This window comes from Sorex araneus, chromosome X (assembly GCF_027595985.1).
Source record: "Sorex araneus isolate mSorAra2 chromosome X, mSorAra2.pri, whole genome shotgun sequence".
Lineage (NCBI taxonomy): Eukaryota > Metazoa > Chordata > Mammalia > Eulipotyphla > Soricidae > Sorex > Sorex araneus.
This window is the reverse complement of record NC_073313.1, coordinates 239,595,001-239,618,420: the sequence shown is the minus strand read 5'-3', so window position 1 is coordinate 239,618,420 and position 23,420 is coordinate 239,595,001. Positions and strand designations below refer to the sequence as shown.

Genomic DNA, 23,420 nt, shown 5'->3' with positions numbered 1-23,420 from the left:
TCCTGCAGAGTTGTTATTTTAATCCAGCATGGTCTCTTTGGTACTTTCTAAATACCAAATCGAAATACTCTTCCCTTTATCTTTTCTAAGTTCTCACTCAAACATCTCTATAAATGATCTAGGCACATGGCAACTAGCAGGTAATCAATCCATCATAGCACTATTTGCAACACTGACTGCCATTTCTCCCATCCTTCTAACCCACCTCTCCTTCCTTCCTTCCTTTTTTTTTTTTGAGTCATTGTTCTTGAGGCAGGCATTGCTCATGTGACCCAAGAAACAGAGATGAGACCTAAAGAAGAGAAGTTTCCCCAAATGCCCATGACAGAATTAGCTTGTTTTGGAGCACAAGTCCTGCCTCTGCTATTCATGGTCATGGCCCTTGGAAGCAGAAGTCTAGAGGATCATTATTTCCCATAAAAGAGGGAAACTGCTTAACTTTGTAAAACAGTCCAGAGGACTAGGATTCCAATCTGATCAGCTATGCATTGCTAAAACTTAAAAGAAGATTCAACCCAATGTCATCAGTCGAAACAAACATAAGATAGAAAGAGCAAGCTAACTGGCACTTGGCATATCAATGGCTATATTGTGGCCCTTAAAATTCCTTTACTCAAATTCAGGGAATGTTTGAGAAAAAGTCAAGGCCAAGATCATAAAAACACTCTACAAATTTTGAGACTCTGAGTCCTAGGCTGGCAAACTGTTGCTGTTCTTGTTATGGGGGCTCCAGGTGGTGGGTGAGAATGGCATGTTTAGAGCTGTATCCAGAAGTGTTGAGGGGCCAGCTGATGCTGAAGACTGACCCCCAGAAAATCATGCTCTGCCACTCTGAGTCACACCTAGCAGGGCTGAGATGGGACCAGTATTAAACTCAGGGTCCTACATGTTAGAAAAAAAACTCTACCACTTGAATCATCTACCCAGCCCCCAAAGTGGCTCATTTTTAAATGAATATAAACTCCTACTTCAGCCTGATATTCAGGACGTCTAAGGCACAAACGTTTGTGCTCCTTAAAAACATCAGTGTTTGAAGGCTACATTCTATTTTATATAGAAACACTGTCCTACAGGGTGACTGTGCCACCAGGTCAAATCAGAGGGCCACGCACCCCTTCACTCCAGACACTTCTATGGGACAATGACTCTGAATGCAGGACATGTCCTCCATGACATCCCGGCAGAGGAAAGGCAGACCGTGAGTTGAGAACAGAAAGAGGTGTCCCTGCAGCGGGCTGATTCCAGGCTCTTCCTGAATAAATCGTAAATCAACTATGAAACATTGTATGCTGGGAAATGTCTCTTCTGACCTTTCTGTGTGGAATATCTTCTTATTCAACTTTAATATGGAAGCACAAACTATCTTGTCTTCATTCCAAAACTATTTCTCAGTGCTCCCTTCTCTGATCAAGGAGGCAATTAATTTTCTCACGATAACCTATAAGGTATTCTGGATCACCTGAAAGCATCAGCATAGTCCATTGTTCTCGCACTGCCCAGCTCTCAGAAACTGCTTTACCACTTCTAAAACACCTGCACTTTTGCCTATAATATATATTATTCAATATATGCATCTTTATGCTTAAAACACAGTTTTTCGAGTAACAATAGCCATGTCAAAGTTGCAATGCCTTTAGATCTTATTTAATGGGGATATATTTATTTACCACTATCACATTTTTTAAGAATAAAAAGTTATTGCTCTCCACCAAGAATCCTATGACTGAGTTCATCTTACCAGGTTGAATCTGAGCACCTGGATCTTCCTGGCCAGCCCAGTACCACCACCTGCCGCTGCTAAGATTTGGATGAAAACAGGCCTAACCCAGGACTCATGGGCACTAGGTAATTAAGCTCTGCAATATGGCCACATAATTCAGAGGAAAAAGAACTCTGGTATCCTTTCTCATAGAAAGACTAGCTCCAATACATTCTATTTCTAATTCTGCAAAAATCAACAACCACAAGACAAAAAGACATTCATCCATTTGAGAAAATATATAACTAGAAATACTGAATTCCTACCAAATTCTACTCAATTTGATAGTCAAACAACTCAGTTAGCTTTTCATGTGATAATACAGATATAATCCTGTAAATTTCACTTGCATGAATATATAGTCTTTTCCTTAGAATGTCCAGTAAAATGGCACACAGGCCAAACACAGTTTCTTAGAGTAAGATAACATAACAATTTGCAACCCAAATATCTTCTCAAAAAAAGGAAAGAACATATGATAATTAAGTTAAGACCTTTGATATAAAGAGCTCTACTACCACTGAAACCCACTGAAAGAGCAAGTAAGAATAGCAGGACATATGTTGGATTTATACACTAAGACATTATCAGACAGTAGAAAGAACTCAACACTCATCCTGAAAACCTATGATCTGAGTTTTCAACAGACTATGTAATTGCTATATTTAAGTTCTTTGCTATATTTAAGTTCTTTACTTGTCATCACTCAGAATTTGTTACATTGATATATTCTATATACATGAAAATTGCTATGCTTAAGGCAATAATTTAAATTCTGCTCATTTTAAAATAGAGATATGAAATACTCTTCATTCATTTGTTACCTTTCCTAAGCTTTAGACAAGGATGTTACTAAAATGAATTATCTGTACTCGATTTTCCCAAATGTCTAACAAAAGTAACAGCTCTAATAACCTAATCAAGTAGCATTAGTATTCAACCTTGGGTAGAAGGTATGAATCCCTCTGAATCAAACAGGACAGAAATTTGCAATTCTCTGCACCACAAACCATTGTTTTTTTCCGTAGGAATATGTGATGAAGAGGAAAAAAAACATGAGATGGATGTAAATAATGAAGATATGGGGAAAAACTGGACAAATTGGTGTGCCAAGGGTTTATGCTTTTTACACACACACACAAATATCCCAGAATAAAATCTTTAAGCATCTAAAGACTGATAATGCATTCACAAAATATTCCTTAGCATCATCACACCTCTTCATTATGGGAGTATCTGAAATCACGAAATTGTACCTAAAATACTACCCTATATATCAGAAAGTGCTAAAGAAAATAACTTACCAAATCAAGCATTTTTCCCTTTCTCATAAACCTTGTTCATGGAAATCCTGTTTACATTTTGTCAAAAGTTTAAAACACTATATTCTGCTCAAAAATGTAATGTATATTTATGTTCATTTTGATCAGAAAATCTTGATAATTTCACATTATCACTTTACACATTAAAAGGTGCACACACGCACACATGCATGCACATTCACAATACTTAGGATTTTTTTTTCACCAACTATTTCAGAGGAAACGTAATTTAAGAAAAAATATTTAAAGGAGGGTAGGCAGTATTAGGAGTGTAACTACAGCTGTATTTCTCATTATTGAACAGGTCATCTAAGGCATGAAACGCCACATCTAGACTACACAGTGATACACTAAAGGTAACATCTGGAAAAGAACCTGAGAGAAAAGCAACACTTCCCCTGGGAATTTCACATATTTCCCCTTAATGTAAAAGTTTATGTGCCCTCAGATTCTATGAACTAATTTGCAACTTTTTCTTCTAGTAATAAAAGTCCGGTTTCAAAAGGCATTGCCTATAAAAAGTATTCAGGGCAATCTTTCGTACACACTATGTTCACCTTATGATCTAAAGGAAACTTTTTTGTCTTATATTAAGCTCAATGGAAAAACTGAAGAGTTTTCAATTCAAGCAAGAAATAACCAGACTTCCAAATCAAACTAGACTAATAATCTCCAAAACTTCCCCTAAGTAACAAGAAAATCTGAACTTTGTCATTCAGCACCCAAAATCTTTTATTGCAAACAAAAAGAAGCAGTCATTTTTCAAAATTTAATATAAACCACATAACTGCTGTAAAAAAAAATCCAAGCAAATGCAGATCCTGTGTAGCAATTAGTCAGCAAGAAAAGTGGCAGCTTCTCCCAATTTAAACTCCTAAAGTTACGTGCTAAGCGTGATTCCATCTTCATCACTTTGTTTCAGGGCATGAAAATATCTGCTCCCCACTAGTGTGTGAGCCCTTCTGCAATGGTTTCCTTTGAAGTAACTTTCAGGGTCATGGAGCATGTGAAGGGCCATTAAGTCAACTCAGCAGTATTCATGACTGTAGAGCAAGGCCCTCAGCATGGTCAGTTGTTTCTCAGTTCACTAAATGTTTATTGTTTTCTGTTGTTATGGTTGTTCTAATGACTAAACATCTCCTCAAGACATAAATAACCTGTACAGGGTCCAACTCACTTATAGACATAGTGATAAAAAGGCGTTTCCATTTACCCCAAAGAAACATGCAATTCAAGCTGTGAGCTAGGCCAGGCCACTGTTTTGAGGTCCTGCTACAGACTAGTGTTCTGATCTCCAAAGCTGAAAGGGTACATCTGGCATTGCGGGATGCTGGACGGCAACCCGGCAGAACACTTTCCTTTCCAGGCTTTCTAACTTGAGATTTTTCTAGTGTCAAAGGGATCTCAGTCTAGGCATGAGCCAAGTTAATTTTTCTTGGAGCATATTTATGAATAGTTTCAGGGATCATTATTGAATTGTTACAGATCACGAAATCATTGTATTATACCAGGACTTTTTCATTTTTATAATAATGAGATGTGAAAAAATATTTTGCAGGTGTTAGGCCAGCCCTACAGAGGATACATTTTTTTTTAGTTAGGTGACAACTCACTATCTAAACAATGAATCTTGTTAAATACTCTGAGAAATTCAAACGTCAGCTGCCCATTGTGTGTATTTTTAAAAATGCACTAACACCAAATCATTATTTCACATATTTCAAGTTTACAAGTCTCTGGGGAAAAAAATAGTAACTATTTGACAACACCATTTTAAGCTGAAGCCATCCAAACATTTCTCATTAAATCTAAGCATAATAATAAAATTAGCAGGAAACATTAAATTTATCATTTTTTGGCTCATGTATTCTATGTTTCTAACAAAAAACTTTGACTGATTTAAATATATTGAATTGAGGATTCCAAGTATAATATAAAGCTCATCATTAACTTTTTAGATAATTCGGGTCAAAAACATTTTATATTCAATAATCAGGTGTTGGCAAAGTGGGTTTTTAATTTAGCTAATGATATTATTTCTACTTAAATTTAAGAAAAATCTGTAAATCTATGAATCTTTTTGAACTCGATTTATTATAGAAATCATTTGGCATATTAGATATTTACCTACAAATCATAATGTAGGAACCTTATAACCACAGCATGAAAACATATAAACAATTATCCAATGAATCTGAGGTATGGAACTATCCAATTTATTCCTCTGTCCTTTCAAATTATCTTCTCCCCAGGGTGGGATGAAGAAAAAACATCTCATTTTGTAGAAGGTGCAGATGTTGGTAACAGTGAAAACCAGATCAACTGGCTGATAAGACAGATAAACTAAGGTTTTTACCATATTTTTGCAATCTGGTCAGTTAATAAATAAGCAACTGCTTTCAAATCAGAGAAATATAGAGAGAAAGAAAGAAAGAAAGAAAGAAAGAAAGAAAGAAAGAAAGAAAGAAAGAAAGAAAGAAAGAAAGAAAGAAAGAGAGAAAGAGAGAAAGAGAGAAAGAAAGGGAGAGAGAAGGAAAGAAAGAAAGAGAAAAAGAAAGAAAGAAAGAAAGAAAGAAAGAAAGAAAGAAAGAAAGAGAGAGAAGGAGAGAAAGAAAGGGAGAGAGAAGGAAAGAAAGAAAGAGAAAAAGAAAGAAAGAAAGAAAGAAAGAAAGAAAGAAAGAAAGAAAGAGAGAGAAAGAGAGAAAGAAAGGGAGAGAGAAGGAAAGAAAGAAAGAAAGAAAGAAAGAAAGAAAGAAAGAAAGAAAGAAAGAAAGAAAGAAAGAAAGAAAGAAAGAAAGAAAGAAAGAAAGAAAGAAAGAAAGAAAATCCAAACCGGTAAACTGGGAATAATCTCTAAGCATAATTTATTTTACTTGTGGGTTATCTAGTGTGTCTATTTATATAAACTTAGATCAATGATTAGTGTATAAAAAGGTCACATCAAGTCTTTGAGGCAAAATTAGCAGTTAATTAGAAGAGTTAAATATCTAAGTGCCACAAAGTCACAAAATCCAAAATTCAGTGAGAAACTAATTTGGCTGGTTAGTTTACTTAAATGAAATTAAATGAAAAACATTTTAAATGTTTTTAGAAAGTAATGATGCTTTTCAAATCACAAAGCAACATGTTTACAAGTGAAAAATAATCACCAAATAGTTATTTTGGTGGTAAAATTTCGAAATGTCAGTACAAGATAAACCAGTGCTAGATAGTAAAAATAAATTTATATTTACTATTTCCTCAATTATCTGTGCATACATAAACGTGTTTCAGAAGGTTTGCTCCTAAAAGCTTGAATGTCTTCTATTCAAGATCTTTATTTGTTCTCCTTAAACAGTACATATGAATTCTTTAAATGGTTCAGATTTTCCCACTAGCCTGAAGATATCTGAGTTTTCATATTTCTCCTTCCCTAACATTTCTGAACAAATATTTTTCAATCAGCTTCATTTTAACACTTGAACTCTTGTAGCAGGAACTCAAAACTTGGTTATGTAAGCAGAAAAGAGAAGTGCCAGAGCTACCAAGAAGAAAACATGCGGCATTGCTTACTTAAATCCCCATCCTGTGCCCCCAAGGACAATAGCTGCTACCAGGATGGCACCAGCGATGGAGCCTATTATGAGATTGGTGGCACTAGGACCTGTGGCAAAGGATCATGGGAAAAAAATCATATGAGCCCGTCACTTCAGTACCACAAGGGAAAGGTAGTTAAGAGCTTTCAGGAAGTCTATACCCTACATGCGAGATGGCTAAACACTTAAATTGCCTTGGTTAACTTTGTTTAATTGAATGTTAAATGCTATGTATTGCTATGGATTGGCTAAGGATGCCTTTATATCTAAAGATTTTGCACCATTGACAATTAAATGTTATCAATTCACATTTTCCACAATTTTAAGCACGTATGACCCAACTACTATCATTTCATTTCTTTCTTCTCCTCCTCTTCCCAGTATCATGTGGGTAGGGGAGAAGTCAAAGATCACCAAAAGAAGTACAACTGCATTAGAATTAGTTCAATTAGAGTGCAAATGAGGGCACTATTAACATTCCACAAAAGTGGAATTTATTGTCAGCAGCATATTATTGTCTAAATACTAATTTATTTATTTATTTTTGCTTTTTGGGTCATACCCGGCGATACACAGGGGTTACTCCTGACTCGGCACTCAGGAATTACTCTTGTCAGTGCTCGGGGGAACCAGATGAGATGCTGGGGATCGAACCCGGGTCGGCAAGGCAAATACCTTACCCGCTGTACTATCGCTCCAGCCCCAAATACTGAATTTTTATCCCCCCACTTTAAGATAGTGAAAGTTTAGAAGTCAGAAGTAGCTTGTCAAAGCCAAATCTGGCTTTCAAGTCTTTCTCTGAAAACATTTTTTTTTTTTTACTTCTTTACATGGGCTGGGAGGTTCCAAAAAGGCAAGATAAAAAGAAAGTAGAGAACTCATTTCAGCAACTTTGAGAAAATAAAAAAATACTGCTTTGATTCATTTGAGATGGTATTTCAACTTTTTCATTATTACTGAGAAAATTGAGGCTTCGATATAAAAAAGAAGGAAGCAAAAAGGACAAGAAAGAAAAAATAAAGTTATTGCAATTCTTGAGTAATTGATACATATTATAATAAATTCTCTTTACACATGTGAAAAACACTGTAGCTTACTGTATGTTAAGCAAAATGGAATTATGTAGAAAGATTTATTTGTTACTTGTTTTTTTGTTTTTTTTTTTTTAGGGCCACAGCCTGCTGTGTTCAGAGGTTTACTCCTGGCTCTGTGCTCAGGGGACAGTCCTGGAGGTGTTGGAGGGACCACATGCAGTGCTGAGAATTGAACTGGAGCTGGCTGTGTGCCTGTATTAGCTCTCCAGTCCTACAAAGATTATCCTAAATATCACATCCTTCTTGGTGCTAGTATACAGGTTCAATGTTGTCCAATAGCAACATATTCTTATTTTGATAACTCTAAAACCCTGTTCCAGAAGTTACATGGTCAATTCAAAAGCTCCTCTAAAATCCTCAGGTTTGCAGATGACATTCATTTCTGTGTAAAAATTCTCTTTTCTGCTCACATCTGTGCCCTCAACATAAATGGGTGTCACTCTGAGCAACACTAAAATTGTGTGCATCCTATTTTTACCCACCGCTGTGCTTGTATGTGTGGCAAAGTGAAGGCTGACTACAATGGGAGTCTTGGGGATTCATTTTCTTCACACTTCTGGACCTGTGACTTACTCTTAATCTAACCACTGAGATTCTGCAGACCACAATAGGTTCTTAACAATATACCAATAGGAATAACCAATAGAGCAAGAAAGGCCTTTGAGCTACTACATCTTGTGCCAGGTACAATTCTAAGCACTTGACAAGTATGACCTCACTTGATCCTCACAATACACACATGAGGTAGGAACTATGACTCTCCCTGATGAATAGCTGAAGAATCAGAGGTTTCTAGAAATTAAAAAGTGACCACAGCAAGAACTGAAGATAAATTTGTTTGATTCTAAAGCTTATACTATATTCTTGAGGGTCAGCATCCAGGTCTAGCTCCCAGGTCAAATATAGCCCCACTGCCTGTTTGTGTAGAGAAATTTTACTGGAGCACAGCTAAACACACTTGTTTACAGATCATTTATGCTACAGAGCAGAACTCCTAGGCTATGGTCCACTGAAAAATCAAAATTATTTACCACCTTGCCATGTATGGAAAGCCTGCTAAACCCTGCTCAAATGACACATTAGGCTAGTTGATATGCTTCTTTCCCACATTTTAATAAGAATTAAAATTTATGACAAATATTTAAAAATATATATACATATATTATCATCCATACTCTGCTTTAAGCATGATTTGTACCTTATCAGTGTAGTTGAGAATGGAACTGGAATTAATACATAATCCATGTAAAATTATTCATGAATTATAACTGTAAATGATGTGATAAAAATCAAAGCAGAAAAATAAAATCCATGTCTATGAAATCCTGAATAACTACGTGATCATTACAGTGTCTGACAAGCAACAATATTACTAGGAAATGCCAAAACAATCCATTCACATATGGTTTTTAATTATCAAAAAATTTAAAACTTGAAGGTAAAAAAGAACAGGTAAAAGTACTTAGACTACAAACTATAAATAGTTTAGAAAAAGATGCACATATATTGATGCAGACTTACCTGTCACAACCAGAAATAGCTACAAACCAACACTGTAAAGAATGAATGAAAACAGGTCTGATCTGGGAGCAAGGACTATGCTTTACAAAAAAAACCCTGACTTTTGCTTATTTCTGTCCATGAATATGTATTAAAAAATATCCCTTCAGTTAGTACATTGTGTCACACTGCAATTATGGTCAAATAAAAAATGGAAAATGGAATCAGGATGACTTTAGAAACTTTTCATCAAGAGGGAAATTTCAATAAATATGCATAAATATGTCTATCTATCTATTTCTCTATATACCTATGCTTAACTTAAAAGGATTATTATTCTTTACATTATCTAATCAACTGACCTGGGAGAAGTTTTACAGGACAAAGTTCTTGCTTTCTCAAAATATTTTACTTGTTAGAGATCTTATTTTATAACAAGAAGATAGAAATAACTTCTCCCATATTTTTATTCCTTGTGTTAACTAGCTACTCCATTTTTTTTTGAAAGGATGTGAAGAGATTGAAGTTTGCTCAGGGTCCTTTTATCTGGGCAGAGAAGTTCCAGGGAACTTCAGCACAGGGTGGGGCCCATATATCTGCTCCTCTCTTAATTCTCATTTGTGCCTGGGAATCCCAGTCTCAATACTTAAAAAGAGCATCTATGTGCAACACTTACAAGAGAGGACCAGGTGATATCACCAAGAGGACCAAGGTTGGGGCAGGTGGAGAAGCGAGTACCTGGTGGTTCTGGGAAATGTTACCAACAACTACAGCATGTGAAGGGGTCTCCCATATTTGTAAAAGTTCTCTCTAATTAGAGAAAGGGAAATCACGACAGCCGTATAGTCTAAAGGCTAGCGGTCATGAAAACCATATCTTATGGAGAATGAACAGCTCTCCTGAGAATGTTTGAAAGTAAGGAGTAACCCAAATAAAAACACCAGGAAGGCTGGGTCTCCAGAAAGCGCAATCACTAGAGGCATAACAAATACTGATTCCTACATTGGCTACTTTTAAGACAAACCGACCAGAAAATTTCTATCTCTTCACTCCTCATTTTGCATATTAGGATTAAATACCTTGTCATTCTTTTTGTTTGTTTGTTGTTGTTTTTGTTCAGGGCCATATCCAGTGGTGCTTAAGGGTTACTCTTGACTCTGTGCTCAGGGATCACTCTGAGCAGGAGTCAGAGGATCTCATGTAGTGTCAGGGATCAAAGCTGGGTTGGCAGTATGCAAGGCCCTACTCACTGTAATATCTCACTGACCCTGATACTTTTCATTTTTAATGCTCTCAGTTCCCAAATACTTCTGTACATTTCTAATTGAGTTATCTCATTTTATAAGAAAATTTATAAGGCAATTTCCTATACCTTCTTATTAAAATTTCTGCTGAAACCGCCTTTATGTTTAAAGCAAGTTATTTTTAAATTTATAGTGGCTATTATGCACAAAAAGTATACATATGGATAATTCTCAATGTACATGCGGAATCTATTTGACTGGATGAACATTAAAATTATTGTACGGGTCCTAAAATACATGTATGTAACAAGAAATAATTTTCAAAAAGAAAAGACTATTTTTTAACGTGACTTTTGCAAGTGGAGAAACAAGGGAAGTTTAGGACCCAACCTTCATTGTGAAGACACCATAAGCACCCCAATGATATTTTATGCCCCACATTGTTCCAGACAGGAGAAGGTTCTCCACTACACAAGACAACCACAGGACACAATCACATTCAAATCACGCCACAAGTTGCACTATCACAAAAACACATCAACAAGACAGCACACGGGGAGTCAGTACCAAAAAGACCACACACCAGGAACCAAACAGAAACACTCTGAAACTCAGAAAGATGCTTACTCTATGCCCCACCCCGTGCCTCCAAAAATCACCCCCAGGGCCAGAATGGTGCCGGCCACGGCCCCTATGAGCCTGCTCGTGACCAAGTTCACTGTGTGGAGGGAAAAAGGAAGATCTTTTAACAAAGGAAATGAATTGCACACGGATGTCACTAACATACAAAATCTCTGCTCAGGAAATGCTGTGAAAGGCAGTTCAATGTTAGAACTTTGCTTTAAAATTTGAAATAAGGAACCACATACACACGGAAAATATTCGAGACTACTTTTCAATTTACCTTCAAATGCCACAAACCTTAATTAAGGACATAATCTCCTAGAAATACTTAAAAACACATGAATCGTTCCACTGGAGGGATAGTCCCTATAAGGAATGAGGTAAAAATGAAGATGTGATTTAAATTGCATAACCATAAGTCTGTTTTTATAAGTTAAAGCAATAAATCTCATCAGCATATTTTATTAACTTCACAGACAGGATGGAAACAATATTTAAGAGATATCATTTTAAAATTCCATAGAATTCAATCTTGTGAAAATTCCTACAAATTTAGAACAGACTTTTTTTTTTTGCTTTTTGGGTCACACCTGGCGGTTACTCAGAGGTTATTCCTGGTTCATATACTCAGAAATTACTCCTGGAGGTGTTCAGGGGACCATATGGGATGCTGGGAATCAAACCCGGGTTGGCCACGTGTAAGGCAAACGCCCTACCTGCTGTATTATTGCTCCAGCCCCCTAGAACAGACTATCTTTAAAATAAAAAATTCATTGTTTTAAACCCAGAAAGGCCTTTCACCTGAAAAAAAAAGCATATTTCAAATAACTCTCAATTTTAGGTGTCTCTGATAATATTTGAAATTTCGGTCTCATTTATAGTCTCCAGTGTGTAAACTGCACTGAGTGAATGTAAGCCACTCTTCGAATCTAAGACCAGCTTAGACTCCTCGGTAGTAGGGAGGAGAGAAGTCTACCACAGGCTGCTCTCTCCTGCTTCTGTGTGTAGTTCTCCTCCACTGAGCAGAGGTCCTGAGTTCCTCTCTTGCATAGGGAAATAGAGGGCAGGTTGTTGGAGTTGGAAAAAGATGGCAAACTAGGGTTGAGCGCTGAGTGTCTGTGAGCAGACAAATCTGTGGACATGTATTCATTCTGTTTCACTTTTGTGACTTGAAAGCACTGGCTTCAAATCACATTTCCAATGAAATAGAGATAAGCTTCCACACAGTTGTGTTTACACAGCTCTGTGCTGTGAGTCACAGTGGAGCTTAGCAGAGAACCAGGACCCAAAGCCAGATCTTTAAGGCTTCATATTGGATTCATGGGTCTTTTATGTTGTGTTACTTATTTTTCTAAGGAAGAGAAAACCTTGGATATACAGCCCTGCAAGCAGCTGGGTAGATATTTCATTTCATTGCTGGGTAAATAATATGAGAGATAGTCTAACTTTGCAATGAATGAGGCATAAACTAAGCTAATCTTAGAAAGAAAAGAAAATAAAAAACAGGAGACACAACAGAAAATAGAAAATCTGCTGGGAGACTATGAAGAAAGAAAAGAAGTGGACAGATAACATAAGTGGCAATAGTTTCTAAATACAATACATGCTCATTCTAGTAACCAGAGTTATTACTCTGACTTCTGAACTCTGGCGCTAAACACTAGGATAAAATGTATTCCATATATCATGCCCTTTTTTTTTGAGGGTGGGGTAGAGATAGATCAAGCTTTGCTTGGGGCTTTCTTCTGGCACTGTTGTCAAGGATTCCTCCTAGCAGGGCTGGTACCAGGAATCAAACCTGGGTTGACCACATGTGGGATAAATGCCTAACTCTCTGCTCTATAATGTTCTATTTTTAAAAAATTATATATTTGATTTCATTAATTTTTTATTGATTGAGATTATGTGAGTTACAATACTGTTAACCATGGTTTTCATGCATGTAATTTCAACATCACACCTAGAACCTGTGTCTCCACCCGCCGTCCCGAAGCACCCCCATGAACTCCCTTTTCAAACTTTACCCACACCGATAGCTCCATTTTTTGATTCAGTTCTCCCACTGTGTTGCTTTTTGCCCCTTTGTTTCTATCTTGCTGTGTATCTTTTAGGTCCCACATATGAGATCATTCTGTATCTATCCTTTTGAAGTCTTTCTGACTTCACTCAGCATATAGTTGCATCTATGTTACTGCAAAAACCATCTTTTTGTTCTTTCTTAGAGTTGCATAGTATTCCATTGTGTATGTACAGCACACAACTTTTGATCTATTTATCTGCATTTGTATAATGCCTTATATTGCTTTCAGAATATGAATTAATTATTATACATTAGATTTTGTCTTTGCTACTCATATAGGCATAATCTTTCTGAGTAGGATGCTTACCCGAGTAGGAGCAGGGAGTATGGGAAGATTGGGGGGGTGGAAAGGGAGGGGTCAATGGTGGAGGGAATCAGACACTCTAGTTGAGAGTGTAGTGCTGGAATTTTTTATTCATGAAATCCTATGTTAACAGTATTGTAAATCATGATGCCCAAAATAAAATTAAATTTTAAAATTAAAAAATATAAGAATATACTGTTACTTCTTATATTTTATCAACTATATAACTTAAATTATAAAAAGAACATACATTTCTAAAATGTGATTGATATTTAATTTTTATTATAAATAATTGTATGAACATAGAATAGAAATAACTATTTCTAAAGACATTTGTAGTGACTCTAAATGAAATTTCCCTCTTGTGGATTCAAGAGAATTAAGTTATCCATCATGTAGGTGTTAGACATACAACCAGAGGAGCAAGATATGTCTCCCGACACTTCAAATGTGTAGTCAAGATAAAAAAAATTGAAAACTTTCCATTGAGTAAGAAAAAAATATCTCTAAATTTTGATAGTATGCATAATACCAAAGCAGATGAATGTGTGAATATAGTCTATTCCACTGTGTCCTCTCTCTTCCTCATTTTCCTTCCCTCCTACTGCTTTTATTTCTGTTCTGCTGAAAATACACATGAAATCCATTTAATTCTTTTTGTTTTTTTTGGAGGGGGTGATATCCAGTTATGATCAGAGCTCACTCCTGGTTCTGCACTCAGGGCTCACTCCTAGCAAGGACTGGTTCTGTGTTTGGTAAAGTGGTGGAAGACCTTACTTTTCTCATTTCACTAAACCTTGAGATGGGACCCAGTGTTTGCTAGAAAAACAACTTCATGTTAGAAATTTAACGTTGTTCACTTGTTCTTGGTACACTTGCCTTTCACCTAATCTGTTTGGGTAAACTATTACTTCGAAGTATTTATTTATTTATTTACTACTGATTTCTGTTGTTTGTTGGATGATATTTTTAATGACAATGAATTTTTGATCCCTGTATCTGGGGTCCTAGATGCTAAAATATAGAATTTTTGTTAGTTAGTTAGTTAGTTTGTTTGTGGGGCATATCTGCAGTGTTCAGGGCTTACTCCTGGCTCTATGCTCATTCTTGGTAGGGTTAGGGAACCATGTGGAGTGCCAGAGATTGACCCTAAACTACCCATGTGCAAGACAAGTGTCCTATCTGCTATATCATCTCTCTAGGCCCTTAAATGTAGAATTTTTAATATGTATGTAATATTAAAATATAAATTTATGAATTACAAATGTTTTGCTTTCCTTCACAAACAAGTCATGTTTTAGATATTTTGAAATTTAAAGCTTACTTTTCTTTTGTTCTTCTTTAAAATTAACTTTGAGGGGGCTAAAGCAATAGCACGGTGGGTAGGGGTAGGGCATTTGCCTTGCATGAGACCGACCCGGGTTCGATTAGCAGCATTCCATATGATCCCACAAGCACTGCCAGGACTAATTTCTGAGTGCACGAGCCAGGAGTAACCCCAGTGCAATGTCAGGTGTGACCCAAAAAGCAAAAAAAAATAATTAACTAATTAATTAAATTAAATTAACTTTGAGTGTGTGCATGTGTGTATGTGTGTTTGTGTGTGTCTAAGGATTAGGCCACACCTGAAAGCACTTGCTAACTCCTGGCTCTGTGCTTATGGATCACCCTGATTGTGCTGGGGATAGGGCATGTAGTGCAGGGACTTGAACCAGGGTGTGCTGTGTGTAAGGCAAGGAGCAGATCCACTGTATCATCTCTCTAGTGCTTCTTTCCCTTTTGGAGAGTTTCGGAAATAGGAAGGTGCATTATTTAGTTGACTCACCTACAGGTGATTCTGTAGGGTACAAAGCTGACATTCTAAATTGACACATTATATGGTTATATATTTCAACATATACACATACATATACCTACAGACATACAATCAGATCTCCTTACTTACTTTCCATCAATTTTTTTTAAATGTAAGTTAAATTTTAGGCAGATTAGGATGAATGTGAAAAATGAACTATTTCATTAAAGAATAGGATGTTGTAGTCACTTTCTACTACCAACGAAATTATTATGAAGTTTTTCAGAACTCAAATAAAATAAACCCACAGTTAAATATTAAAATTTGGTAAAGCTTTAAATTATTTATGATACCGCTATTAATGAGATGATACATGATCATAATTATATGATAACTATAACATCTCCAATCATCTGAACCACAAAATTAAAGATGTAGACATATACCTTTTGCATATATCAAAAAATATGTGCAAAAGATAATGTAAATAATATTTCTCAAAGAACTAAGACTTAGAAATTTTTATCTTCAAAATACTAAGTTCTAATAATGTAATATTCCTTTTGATATGGATAATTAGAAGGGTAAGAGGAAAAACATGACCTGGTTATTATTATTATACTATTAAACCAAAGAGCTTAATAGTTTTAAAGTAGGCTCAGTGCAATAATAGAAAAAAAGCACTAAGCTCAAGGCTAGGTTATGTTATTTTTTACTCTTGGTTCTGGCCCTAAATTAGTTATTGAACGTTAATTAAATTGGGTCTTCTCATTTGTAAAACAAAACATCTGGTCTCAATCACCAGACAGGGTTTTTCAACCCTTAACTCAGAAGATGATGGAGGGTTTGAGACAAACTTTCCAGGAAAGACTCAACCTGACATTAGTAAAAACTTGTGAATATTCTATTTCTCTTCCTTCTGTAGTGATGCAAACCAAGCAGTAAGAAATATTCCATTGTATTCCATAATAAGCACCCTCCAAGGAGGTTTATAAATGAACAAACACTATAGCTTCTTAATATAGCTATCACTGTAGCAAAAGGGAACTTTAGGACTTTAAGCAGAGTTCAAACATATTCCACCCTTGTAGAACTGACCCAAACAATTTCAATGATTGCAGTGAAAAGAAGTTGGGAAAAAAAGTGGCCAGAAGAGTCTTTATAGTTGAAATAAATGAGAGTATGGAAAACGTGAATGAAATAGCACTGTAGCACTGTCATCCCATTGTTCATCGATTTGCTCAAGTGGGCACCAATAACGTCTCCATTGTGAGACTTGTTGTTACTGTTTTTGGCACACAGAATACGCCATGGGTAGCTTGCCAGGCTCTACCGTGCAGGCAGAATATTCTTCCGGGCTCTCTGAGAGGACGGAGGAATCGAACCCAGGTCGGCCAAGTGCAAGGCAAACGCCCTACCCGCTGTGCTATCGCTCCACAAATAAAATATGTGATATAAAATCATTTTATAAAGAATCCTTGCTCAACTGATATTTTCTTTTTTTTAAATTTTTATTAGAGAATCACTGTGATGTACAGTTACAAACTTATGAAACAACTGATTTTTCTTTGAGATGTTATTACTTTTATTTTAGGGTTTTTATTTGGGGGAGGGTCGCATATGGCAAAGCTCAGGGTTACCTCTGGCTCTGTATTTAGGAATTATTCCTGGTGGTGCTCAGGGGACCACATGGGATGCTGTTGATTAAACTTGGGTCAGGCTCAGACCCAATGCAAGCACCTTACCCACTGTGCTATCTTTCCAGCTACCTTCCTCCTTTAAATTTTTTTTTTGGTGTTTTAAAATAATTTTTGCTAGAAGAATTGAAGCAAATATTCTAGCCTGCTTTAAAATATGTAGACAAGTCTAGTGACAACAGAGTGACTTCGAAGATAATATTTTTTGTGAATATGTTTTGTCCTTATTCAGGAGAAATTGAATTTTTATTCTTCTAGGGACTTGAGAGTTGAAACAAATGAAATACCCAAACACATAAGTCTATGCTTGACATCCTCCAATCAGTGGCAATGTCACAAAATTTGCTTTTATGCTTACTAATTTGGTCTTGATCCAAGGGATGCAATTGGATATAATTTAGTTTATACATCTCTGTACAGTTTAAACAGTTTCATTTTAATCTTACTTCCTGAACTTTTCTTCATGACATGGAACCTCACTGAAATTAAATAAACCAAAATAAATGTTAACATTTCTCACTGTATCTGTGCACAAAAACCTCATCTATAACATGATAGGCCACCATGTAGGTGTGGCTACATATGACGAGCATATGGGGAGGGCCCAAGTACTGTCTTCAGTGAGGAAAGCATTAACTCCACTAATTTGATTATGAAGAAGAATATAAAAATTGTACAACTCTGTGAGGAGCCACATAAACAAACCTTGGCAGAAATAAAAAAGACAGTACATATCTCACACATGGCCAATACCCATTCAATTCACTATACCATCTGGTCCCTGGACATTGCTGGGGATCATTCTGAAAGATTCTGAGCCTCTCCAGGGTGGCCTTGGTAATCCCAGGCATCGTAGAGCCCTCACAGCACCATATTCTTGGTCCCTGACATTGACCCACTGGCCTGGTTGGCCAAGAATTGCTAGAGCTGGCTTTAGTTCCCCTGAGAGGAACTAAACAACTTCAGAGGTTCCCCAAACACAGTGGCATTGCAACAGCTGCTGAATCCATCACCAAGAAAGTAGTGATTGTTTCACTGTGACAATAAAGCTGTTATTCAAGAAAATTAGCACTGACATTTCTTTCGTTATCCTGAAAGGTCAGGGACACAAGACTGAAGCACATCCTCTGTGCCAAGGATAAGCTGTCAGCCAAGGATAAAAGACAGTCAATAAATGTTTCATATAGATACAATTAGAAGTACCTATCTTCTCTCTTACATCGTTTCTAACTTAACTATAAAAATTAAAATCCTATAGCAAAATTAATTCATGAAATTTAAATTTTGGCTGTTTAGCATTTTACTAGTGTTATTTCAGTGTTTCTGAAAATTTAATAACTTACAATTGACTATGCTTTATTTCTATCAATTGAGAATTTTTATAAATACTACTGGAGCGATAGCACAGCGGGTAGGGTGTTTGCCTTGCACGTGGCCGACATGGGTTTGATTCCTATATCCCTTTCAGAGAGCCCGACAAGCTACCAAGAGTATCCCACCCACATGGCAGAGCCTGGCAAGCTACCTGTGGCGTATTTGATATGCCAAAAACAGTAACAACAAGTCTCACAACAAAGACATTACTGGTGCCCGCTCGAGCAAATCGATGAACAATGGGACGACAGTGTTACAGTGCTACAATGCTACTATGCCAGCGGAGCTCAGGGGGTCACTCCTGGCCATACTCGAGTCTGGCAGTGTAGACTGAACATTCAGTGCTCAAGTCTGGTGGAGCTCAGAGCCATGTGGTGCCGTGGATCAAATACAGGGCCTAGCACATATGAGATACGTGCTCTTCTACTTGAGCAAGTTCTGTGGTCATTTTTTCCCAAGTTAATCAGGACTATTAGTGAGCCATGAGGATTCTAACAATTCCAAAACCAAAAGCACTTTGACTCCCATGACTCCATTGTTCTTGATAAGAATAAAAATGAACACATACAAAATGAAAAAACTATACCAGAATATTTATATGGATTTCCTCTGAGCTGTGGGATAAAAGATGATATTTATTTTCAAAATTTCAAATCTTTTATTTTCTTTTGAATCTTTTCTTTATTTTCAAATTTTTCAAAGATAAGGTGCAGTGCTTAAAACAGTCAAAGGTTATATATAGAAAGGGTAATAAAAATAGCACATTAAGTGGAGGAGGAAGTAAAAATAATGCAAATGGCAGCTGCAGATACTGCATTCTCTAGAGAGTAGTTCTTGTTGCCTCCAAAGTTTTAAGGCATGAATACATAAGGGAATAAAGTCAATTGGACAATTAATAACTTTCTACTCTACCTAATAAAAAAAGGACAGTTTCTAAGCCAACTTAGCTCAGATCATCTGTTACAATGCATCACCTGAGGAAACAGACATACATGGAGAGAATTTGGAAAGAAAACCTGTTTCTCTCAGAGAGCCTAAATTGTCTCTGAATCTGGAGGTGGATCCAAAAATTTTTTTGTTCTCACTTTAAAGTTACAAAAGACTAAATGTGAAAGTGTAATTGGTTCCCTTTTAAAAATAGGAGAAGAGAAATAGACTGTGAGGGTGTGCTTATGGTTTTTATGGAATTTTAATAGCATGAGTATATTAGGCAAATGCAGAAAAAGTGTTTTAAGCCACCCACTATTACTGAGCAATACACATGCACCCAAATCAGCCTAAATCTCTTCAGGAATTGAAGTCTAGAGCAATTCTTGTGCTTTTAAAGTTGCATTTTCCCATATGGATAATACTGTAGTTGAGAAAGTTTAAACATTTTTTTTCTAACACTTAGAAGATAAAAATACAATTTGATATATATAGATTCCTACCTGTGGAAGAAAAGCATGATAGTTATTCATGAACATACTGCTATTACCATTTTTCAAAAGCACCTATTATACAATGCACTGGGGTGCACCGCTCTTACCTAATTCTAGCTCCTGAGATGCACTGGTTTACAGATTTAATATGCCTGCTACAACTGAAGACATTTCCATATCTTTGTAAAACCATATGAGGGGTTGGGAATAAGTAGGTGGTGGGATAATGACAATCATATCATGATGACATGACGACTACTACTACCTGATGGAATGAAAGAAAATCTGGGCCTGACCTAGGGGCTGTTCTGCCTCTGGTCAGCTGGAAAACTATACTGTGTCACCTGACCTCAGCATCTATGTTCCCATCAACAAAACGAAGGTGGATCTAGACAACCACTCCATCCTAAAATTCTAATCTCTTTCCGTTTTTAATGACTGGAAATTAAAACGAAGGTTCATATCCTCCGTGGTTTTCCTTTTCATTGCATTTCATTTCATTTTTTTTTTCTTTTTGGGTCACTCCTGGCTATGCACAGGGGTTACTCCTGGTTCATGCACTCCGGAATTCCTCCTGGCGGTACTCGGGGGACCATATGGGATGCTGGGAATTGAACCCGGGTCGGCCGCGTGCAAGGCAAATGCTCTACCTGCTATGCTATCACTCCAGCTCCTCATTGCATATTTAATTTGGGGGCCACACTTGGTGGTGCAAAGGGATCACTCCTTGTTCTGTCCTCAGGGATCACTCTTGGTGGTGTTCAAGGATCATATCAGTGTTGGAGATTGAACCTGGGTCAGTAGCATGCAAGGCAAATGTCCTACCCACTATCCTATCTCTTGGGCCCTAAAATCTAATTTTTGAAGAATTAAAATTCTGTGCAAAATTCCAACTTCTTTCTGATCAAAACTACATTTAATCAGTGTATTACTTCCCTCAAGATCTACTTCCTTCAAGCTGAATCTAAGTTTTAAAGAATAATCAGTACTTTATACCAGCCAAGGAGAATTTTCTCTTGGAAAACTGGCAAAGTCATAGACAACTATAAAAGGATTAATACCTGTGGCAGCAGAAAATGTAATTTAAGGAAGATGAAGGAAACTGGAAGAAAGGAAATTTATATATTTACCAATTTCTAATCTCAATGGTGGGCTACGGGCAATTCAAACACAGTTTTCTACATGATATTTATTTTAATGGCAAAAAGACATATGTCTTCTTGCAAATCTATAAGGTTATTGTAGCACCATTGGAAAAATGCCAATAAATTCAGTCTTCAAGGAATTAATACTGAAATCACACAAACCCTTAGGTCCTTCATCTTTGGGTGGGTGAAGGTTCCTAACAGGGTCCCGGATACTGCAGTCTGTCCCTGCCCAGGTGAAATCACAGATGCAGGTAGCTTCATTACTACACACCTGTGAAGAATAAAGAACAAAACAGGCTGGTTTTCTCTCGACTTCATACAATACTAGAGTGACATCAAGGGCAGAACAGAAGATTTAACAACCATTCAAACTAATAAAAGAAATCTCCATGGTTTGCAAGATAAAGACGAGATTAACAATGCATGATGTTGAATGGTGTTTTCATTTAACTATGGAAATATAAAGATTAAATGGAAGAAATTTTAAATTATTACTCATGTTAACTATTCAATGACAGTACTAAAATACTTCCTCACAAAGTATTTTCTGAACTAGCTGCTTTTAGAAACATACTTAAGAGTATATATGCTTATGAATGCAGGCATTAACACATGATTAACTGGGCACTGCCAGAAATGAAAAACCAAGAGATAGTCACTATAGCCTCACCACAGCCAACACCAAATTCATTTGGAAGTAGTTACCTAGCCAAATGGTAGCCACTCCCCAGCTGCTTCTGGCATTCCTCTTCTTGCAGTCAAATAAGCTAAAGACACCCACAAAGAGTGTCTTGGGACCCAAGTAGTGTGTTGGAATGAATTTATAATTCAGACAAAATTAAAAAGCCAACTAAAAACTGGAGATGGTATTTAAACAGTATAAAAAAATGGAGAGGTTTTCAATCCATCCTCGACCAGAAAGATACTTTCAAAGATAGATTGCTACAGATAATATAATTGAACTTTGTGTATTAGTACACAACCTTTTACATTGGAAATTTACTATAATTATGACTGAATATGGTGCCTTTTTTTTATAACAAGGTGAAAATGTGAGTAGTAGAGAGAATGAGAGAGAATTGAAGATCTTTCTATGCTAGATACCAATGCTAATGTTTTTTGTGTAGCATCTCCTTTAATCCTTACACATGCATCTGATAGGCAAAGAGATTAAAGTATTTGCCTTCAGCCACTGAAATAGCAAAGAAGTAGAGCCAGGATTCAAACTCAAAATCACTTCTTGCCTCCAAGTACGTGTTCTTGATCACTAACTTCTATTTTCTCCCTGGTAAACCCACGATTCACCAAACCTCATTAGAAGTTTATAATACCTCTCTTCTATTAAGCTTAATTTGAATTATTATTAAATGTTATTTTTAACTAGCAAGTTTAGGTTTTATAGGAAGTGCACTGCCCAAATGATTTGCTAATAGAGTAAAGGCACGGGGAGCCAGGAGTTGAGAGTATCTTCTCTTTGGTTGGCAATGGCCCGCACGTAACTATACAATTTTAAAAATGGTAATTGTAACAGGGATCTGAACTCTGGTCTAATGTGATCTTGTACATATAGATGCCCAGTAGACATGGTACATAGCTAATGGTTTGCTAGGAAGATGTAGTAATTTTTAATGGTATAATGTCCATAGTGATATGGGCCTGCCATTCCTTTTGAAACCGTATCAATTTTCTTCCATTCCTTAGATGTCAAGCTATTGAGAATGTGGTGAATAAAAATAACATTGGTTTAAAAACATTGGCTTTAAAGAAAAGCAAACTAACATAGATGGCAATCTTAGTAAATAAGAGTACTAGGAAAATCATCATAGCTAACTCATAAACAGTAGCCATACCCACAGAAGGAGAATGACTAAACTTTTATAATAGAACTCTGATGCCAGGCATTGAAGGTTTGAGCTAGAACACTACTGTCTACTTACCCCGTGACCAGAACAGACTTTACCCTTGGAATCAAGTGGGCAGCTGCTCATATTCAGGGCCTGAATTTGTAGACACTTCCGATCTAAACACATCATGGAAGGGCCACAGGGTGTTCCATCTTCCACATAGCCCACATCTGTGTCATCATCTAAAACCACATGAGCACCACTAAAAGGGGAAAAAATGTTCACACAACCATTAGCACCACACTGAGAAATATTCAATGTCAACAAGGCTTCCTCTTAATGAAAAGCTAAGAGCCTTTCAGGGGACGTGGGTTTCTCCTAGTCTTCCTCCATTTTTCATTTCCTTTCTCCCATCTACCCTTAAAAAAAAAAGCATGATAAAATGACAATGTTCAAAAAGGGGGGTTGTGGGAGAGAGAGAGAGATAGATAGAGAGAGAGAGAGAGAGAGAGAGAGAGAGAGAGAAGAAAATCGTCTTACAAAGAGGCAGGCAAGGGGTGAGGGGTGGAGGATGACAGGAGGGATGATCCTGGTGATAATGGTGCTGGGAAATGTGGGAAATGTACACTGGTGGAGGGA

General features: G+C 36.6%; 1 protein-coding gene across 3 annotated transcripts in view; it reads right to left on the bottom strand.

Moving 5' to 3' along the window:
- ADAM23 (ADAM metallopeptidase domain 23) overlaps positions 1 to 23,420 on the bottom strand; it is a 205,499-nt gene that overhangs the window by 4,942 nt on the left and 177,137 nt on the right. The window contains exons 23-25 of one of the 3 annotated variants that reach the window (XM_055120304.1): positions 22,875 to 23,043; positions 21,097 to 21,208; positions 11,122 to 11,212 (exon numbers count right to left, since the gene is read on the bottom strand). In XM_055120304.1, the coding sequence (XP_054976279.1) occupies positions 11,122 to 11,212; positions 21,097 to 21,208; positions 22,875 to 23,043 (372 nt within the window). Of the gene's footprint in view, positions 1 to 6,633; positions 6,725 to 11,121; positions 11,213 to 21,096; positions 21,209 to 22,874; positions 23,044 to 23,420 lie in introns of all 3 variants that reach the window. The other 2 variants (XM_004601306.3, XM_055120305.1) reach the window with 2 other exon arrangements.